Genomic DNA, 6,521 nt, shown 5'->3' with positions numbered 1-6,521 from the left:
TTATGAGTTCGGAGGTTTATGTGTTTGGAAGTTTACGGGTTTAGAAATTATAAAGTTTACGGGTTCGCAAGTTCGTGGTTTCGAAAGTTTAGCTGTTTTGAAGTTTGTGAAATTTGTGGGTTCGGAAGGTTGTTGGTTCGAAAGTTTATGGCTTCATGTTTATTGTATCTAAATTATTTATAAATACTCTTGAGAAGTTATTTTCCTTAATTTGCGTACCAAATACCAGAAAATGAATAAGATTACTACTCCCTCCGGTCCAAAATAAGTAATTTTTTGGTTGTTTTCACACATATTAAGAAACTCACCTTTTAACATTAATTAGCAATGAAATTGACCATATTAACCTTTACTATCTCTTCATATAAACACTCATAACACATACTCCAACATTAATTATTCAAAGGGCAATGTAGGAAAAAAAATAATTAAATTCATTCTTGAAATATGGAAAAATCACTTATTTTGGATAAGAAAAAAGTCAAAAAATCCCTGAAAAATAATTTTCGTTTCCTGTCATATTCCAAAAGGATAGTCAAATCACAAATGGTTGAAAGTTCAAACTGAAATGTCACAAAATTTGGGCCCTATGATTTCCTAACCTCTTGCTATTTAATTAGGTATGAAATATATACACACACATTATTTATTTAGTACTAGTATTGTTACTCAATTTGCCTTGAAAAAGACTCGGCAGCCTCTCTTACTACAGCCGTTGGGTTAGATCTAAGATCCGGTGAAACAGACTATTTAAGGATGTCCCCCGCCTTCTTAGCTCACATGTTACTCTTTCCTTCCTTAATTATCAAAGTTGCTCTCCTCTTTTGCAGATCCATCTCCCTCTTCTCGTAACACTACAGGTATTATGCTTGGTTAATCACATATCATGTGTAATGATATGCTTCATTGATTTGTTATTGATTCAGTTTGTCGTAAAGATTTCTTTTTTATTTCGTAGATCGAGAAGTGTGAATTTTGTGTATTCTTAACAATCTGTTGAGAAAACAAAGCTTTTTTTTTTCGTCTGGATAATGACATTGCTTAATTGTCGGTCTTCTTAGTTTTGATCTATAATCTTTCGTATCTGTAGAGATCTAGTGTCTGCTTCGATCATTCATTAGTGGATTTGTAATAAGAATTGATCTTTGCTAATATCAGTTGAATTTTAGCTCAGAGCAAGAGGTAGACTTTGAATCTGACTGTTTTTGTTTTAGATCCGGTCAAGATCATGATTAGTTGATGTAAGTACTTATGGAATGCCGTTGTTTTCTGTGTTGAATTAATGAAGTTCGCACCTTTCCTCCGAATTCCATGTTCATTGGTGCATATCTGATCAATGAATAGAAAGTGACAATACGTGTATTGTTTTATAACTGTGATGTCCGGGTCAGCTTGCGTACCTTGACTAGTTCCACCTAATAGCGCATGTACTACTGCTGTTAGGTTTGAATGGGTCTTTGTTCAGTAACTTTAGGCTACAGTTTAGTATCCACTGGATTTTAGCTTTTACAATTAATTTATTTTTTGTACTGGTTATATTTTCCTACCTTCTAGGAGTTAGCTTAGCACAATTGGTTACTTCCTTTGTATATAAACTCCATTGGAGGCTCATCAAATATACAAACTTTTCTTTCTAGTTTTCTGCCTTCATATGGTCTGAGAGCCAAAGCAACACTTAACGAGTAAACTATCCAAGATCCTCTCTTTTTTTCCTCTGCAAAAATGGGTTCCTCTACACCAGTTGCTGTGTAGTTGCTAATGCTGACAACACCACTGTGTTCAAACATTTAATCCAATTCAACCCATCATCTCAGTTGCCCATTAAATTGTCTGGCAGCCATAATTTCACTACATGGAAGGCCCAAATTGCCATGCTACTCCATGGTCATGACCTCTATGGTCATCTTGATGGCTCTACGCCATCTCCTCCGACAACAGTGACCACCAACAGCCCTGAGACGCCCAACTCGGAGTATAAGGATTGGTTTCGTCAAGATAAACTGATCCAAAATGCTCTAATGGCCTCTGTTGATGCCACCATTGCATCCACTGTCGTCTCTGCAGCCAACTCTAAATCTGCCATGGGATCAACTCCATACTTCCTTTGCGAACAAATCGCAAACTCGCATCTTTAGTCTCCATCACCATCTCAGTCGGGTCCCCAAAGACACCAAATCGATTGTTGAATACCTGCGAGAGATTCGATCTCTCTCTGATGAACTTGCCACAGCAGGTTCTCCTGTTGCTAATGAAGAACTTGTGGTGAAAATACTGAGCGGACTCGGCCCAGAGTTTCGTGAGATCTCCGCAGCCATACGGGCACGCGACTCTGCAACCAGCTATGAGGAACTTCTTGACAAGCTCCTTGATCATGAGATATTTCTCAAACATGAGGACCTTAAGAAAACTACCACACAAGTCATAGCAGCTGTTGCTCAACGCGTCACGAATTCTTCACCAACTTCACGCAACAATTGACGCCCACCAAACAATAACAACAACTGACGTACCCCAAATAGGCAGTCCAATCAAAATGCTAATCCCCACTGGCGCAACTTTCCTAACCAATTTGTTCAACCCACGGGTTCGCTGTCAACTATGTGACCACTTTGGCCATACAGCAAATGTGTGTCGCTCACGTTCCCATAACCACTTTGAAGCAAAGGCAAAGAGTACAGATCTGAGCTTGGTAAGCTTCAGTACCTTTCGTTTACCCGACCTGACATCACCTATTGGGTAAACAAGCTAACTCAGTTCAACACCTCTCCCTCCGTGATTCACTGGAAGGCAGTTAAACGGATCCTTCGGTATCTTAAAGAAACATCCCAGCATGGTATTCGTATTTCCCCACAACCTTCAACCGCTCTCTGTATACATATGTTGATGCCGATTGGGCAGGTGATATCAATTATCGCCGCTCCATCTCTGGTTATATTGTTTATCTAGGCACGACGCCTATCTCCTGGTGTTCTCGTAAGCAACCTACTGTCTCTCGCTCCTCCACTGAGGCAGAGTATCGTGCCGTTGCTTTTGCCTTGTCAACAAACTGGATCACACACTTGCTCAAAGATCTTCATGTGACGCTCTCTGCTGCTCCTACAATACTTTGTGATAACCTTGGGGTCACTTACATTGCTGAGAATCCAGTACATCATACAAAAATGAAGCACCTTGAGGTTGATCTTCACTTTGTTCATAACCAAGTCCACAGTGGCCTAGTCCGCATATCGCATATCCACTCTGCTGATCAACTTGCGGATCCACTCACCAAACCATTGTCCAAGCTGGCCTTCCAACGCATGCTTCCCAAGTTACGCGTTGTATGTTGAACAGCTAAAAACTAATAGCGCATGTACTACTGCTGTTAGGTTTGAATGGGTCTTTGTTCAGTAACTTTAGGCTACAGTTTAGTATCCACTGGATTTTAGCTTTTACGGTTAATTTATTTTTTGTACTGGTTATATTTTCCTACCTTCTAGGAGTTAGCTTAGCACAATTGGTTACTTCCTTTGTATATAAACTCCATTGGAGGCTCATCAAATATACAGACTTTTCATTCTAGTTTTCTGCCTTCATACCGCCTCCTACCTCCCACCAGGTAATTTTTTCCATCAAGGCTTGAACAGATAGGAGAAAATCACCTAGTGTTTTGGTTAATGTCATTCTGTGGGTACTCTTTCTTTGACTAAATTTTATAATAATTTGCAGTACTGAAATACATGAAAGCCTACTCTAATATTAGGTAGTATTACATTTAGATGTTAAGAATGTGGATCTTGTGGTTGGTATTTAGCTGTTACTATTCATATGCAATCAGTTTTTATTGTGGATGTCACTGTAGGAGGACAAGTGTTTGCTGAATAGGGTCAGTGAAGGGCGATATAAAACGCAATTAGTAAATCTACCAAGTGCACACACTATTTGGATCCATTTTGTTCCTCTATAAATGCATTTCAGTTTTGTGCATATTGCTCCTTACATTATGAATTTGCCTTTATGTTGTGAGAAGTCCAGCCTCAAAAGTACTCAAAGTCATGAACTTTTGTCTTTTGCAGTTTGGAACGAAGGAAAATGGTGAAGATTTGCTGTATAGGTGCTGGATATGTTGGGGGGCCCACCATGGCTGTCATAGCACTCAAGTGCCCTTCTATTGAAGTGGCTGTTGTTGATATTTCTGTGCCTCGCATCACAGCCTGGAACAGCGACCAGCTCCCCATCTATGAGCCAGGCCTCGAGGATGTAGTCAAGGAATGCCGAGGCAGGAACCTCTTCTTCAGCACAGATGTCGAGAAACATGTGCGGGAGGCTGATATCGTTTTTGTTTCAGTGAACACTCCTACCAAGACAAGGGGTCTTGGTGCAGGCAAGGCTGCAGATTTAACTTATTGGGAGAGTGCTGCTCGCATGATAGCAGATGTTTCAAAATCTGACAAGATAGTTGTTGAGAAATCAACTGTTCCAGTTAAAACTGCCGAGGCAATCGAAAAGATTTTGACCCACAACAGCAAGGGCATTAACTTCCAGATCCTCTCAAACCCTGAGTTTCTTGCAGAAGGGACCGCAATCGAAGACCTTTTCAAACCTGACAGGGTCCTGATCGGAGGTCGGGAAACTCCAGGTGGTCAGAAGGCTATCCAAGCATTGAAGGATGTGTATGCCCAATGGGTCCCTGAAGACCGCATCCTCACCACCAATTTGTGGTCTGCTGAGCTCTCAAAATTGGCTGCCAATGCATTTTTGGCACAAAGAATCTCTTCTGTGAATGCCATGTCAGCTCTTTGTGAGGCTACTGGAGCAAATGTCTCACAGGTGGCATATGCTGTTGGAAAGGACTCGAGGATTGGTCCCAAGTTCCTTAATGCTAGTGTTGGTTTTGGTGGCTCTTGCTTCCAGAAGGATATTCTGAATCTGGTTTACATTTGTGAGTGCAATGGTCTTCCAGAGGTGGCTGAATACTGGAAACAGGTTATCAAGATCAATGACTATCAGAAAACTCGTTTTGTCAACCGCGTGGTTGCCTCCATGTTCAACACAGTATCAGGCAAGAAAGTTGCCGTTCTAGGTTTTGCTTTCAAGAAGGATACTGGTGATACTCGAGAGACCCCTGCAATTGATGTTTGCAAGGGACTGTTGGGGGACAAGGCTAAGTTGAGCATATATGACCCTCAGGTGAATGAGGACCAAATTCAGAGAGACCTCTCAATGAACAAGTTCGATTGGGATCATCCTCTTCACCTTCAGCCAATGAGTCCAACAACCGTGAAACAAGTCAGCGTTGTTTGGGATGCCTACACAGCAACAAAGGATGCCCATGCTGTCTGCATCCTTACAGAGTGGGATGAATTTAAGACTCTTGATTATCAGAAGATATATGACAACATGCAAAAACCCGCTTTTATTTTTGATGGTAGGAACGTTGTGGACATGGAGAAGCTTAGAGAGATCGGGTTTATAGTCTACTCAATTGGTAAACCGCTGGATGCCTGGCTCAAGGACATGCCTGCTGTCGCTTAATTGCATAACTTGGCTCGAGTGGCTTTGTTCGGATATCAAAGATATTAGTTATATGAGGCAGTCAGCTGGGATTCTTACTATATTCTTTTTTTACCATGTTCAGTTCTGTTTTGTTTTATCCCATGTAGGCTGAGGGACAATCATTGTCACTACCAGACCCGCCAGTACGCTGTTCAATGTTTCTTTTGTATTTTATTTGATGATACCATTTCTATCACTTACTTGTCTTGTCAGAGGATTTGCTTGTTCGATTCATAAAGGTTATTAAGTTTTGCACCAGACAATGTTTTTTTCGTGGAGTGGGTATGAATTTGGTGTCCCTCTCGTGTGACATATTTCATCTGAGCCTGGTTGATGTGCATAAATATATAATAATTCACATTCACTCAACAAATGTCTCCGGACTCTCAAAAAGTTAATGATGTAGAGAGACCAGAAACTATGTAATTATTGGAATTATATTGTCGTAGTTCCCAGAATATTTACATAGGCCAAAATAAATTTATGATCAAGAAAAGTTTCATAATAGAAACTTGCTTATATCCAAAAAGAAGGGTATGTTTTTGTCTTTGTAACACAAAACTAAGTATAGAGCAAGAAATTCTGAACTTTCTTGACTGGAAGATTGGTATCACACTAAAAGGCATCTGAGAATGAAAAATACATGTTAATTGTCTTCTGTATAGGAAGGACTATAATAACATCATTAATTGTTAAAATGCCCGTTTTGAATCATGAAAAGAAGATTATGGATTCACCAGCAAAGAAAGAAGGGTTGATGGCAGAAAGTTGCTGATCATTGTAGTTGCAGAATTCCAGGAAATTGAGAGAAGCACAATTCAAGAAAAGGCCGCGAATATCATCATAAATCTTGGTAATGATGTGCGAGCCAATCCATTATGGCTTCAGACAGAATTCCAGGAAATGCACTGAATCCAAGAACTCAATCGGAAACAGCCTTTCTGCCCTATGGGGTAGGGGTAAAGAAAAGTCTACGTACATACTAC

General features: G+C 40.3%; 1 protein-coding gene across 2 annotated transcripts; it reads left to right on the top strand.

Moving 5' to 3' along the window:
• The first annotated feature begins 553 nt into the window (after nt 1-553).
• On the top strand, nt 554-5,747 carry LOC107796541 (UDP-glucose 6-dehydrogenase 3-like). 2 transcript variants are annotated; one of them, NM_001325621.1, is given in 3 exon segments: nt 798-860; nt 4,056-5,502; nt 5,504-5,735. In NM_001325621.1, coding segments are annotated over 2 exon segments (1,575 nt in total). In that variant the 5' UTR covers nt 798-860; nt 4,056-4,071; the 3' UTR covers nt 5,648-5,735.
• The last annotated feature ends 774 nt before the right edge of the window (nt 5,748-6,521 follow it).

This window comes from Nicotiana tabacum, chromosome 3 (assembly GCF_000715075.1).
Source record: "Nicotiana tabacum cultivar K326 chromosome 3, ASM71507v2, whole genome shotgun sequence".
Classification (NCBI taxonomy): Eukaryota; Viridiplantae; Streptophyta; class Magnoliopsida; order Solanales; family Solanaceae; genus Nicotiana; species Nicotiana tabacum.
This window is presented reverse-complemented; position numbering and strand designations above follow the sequence as displayed.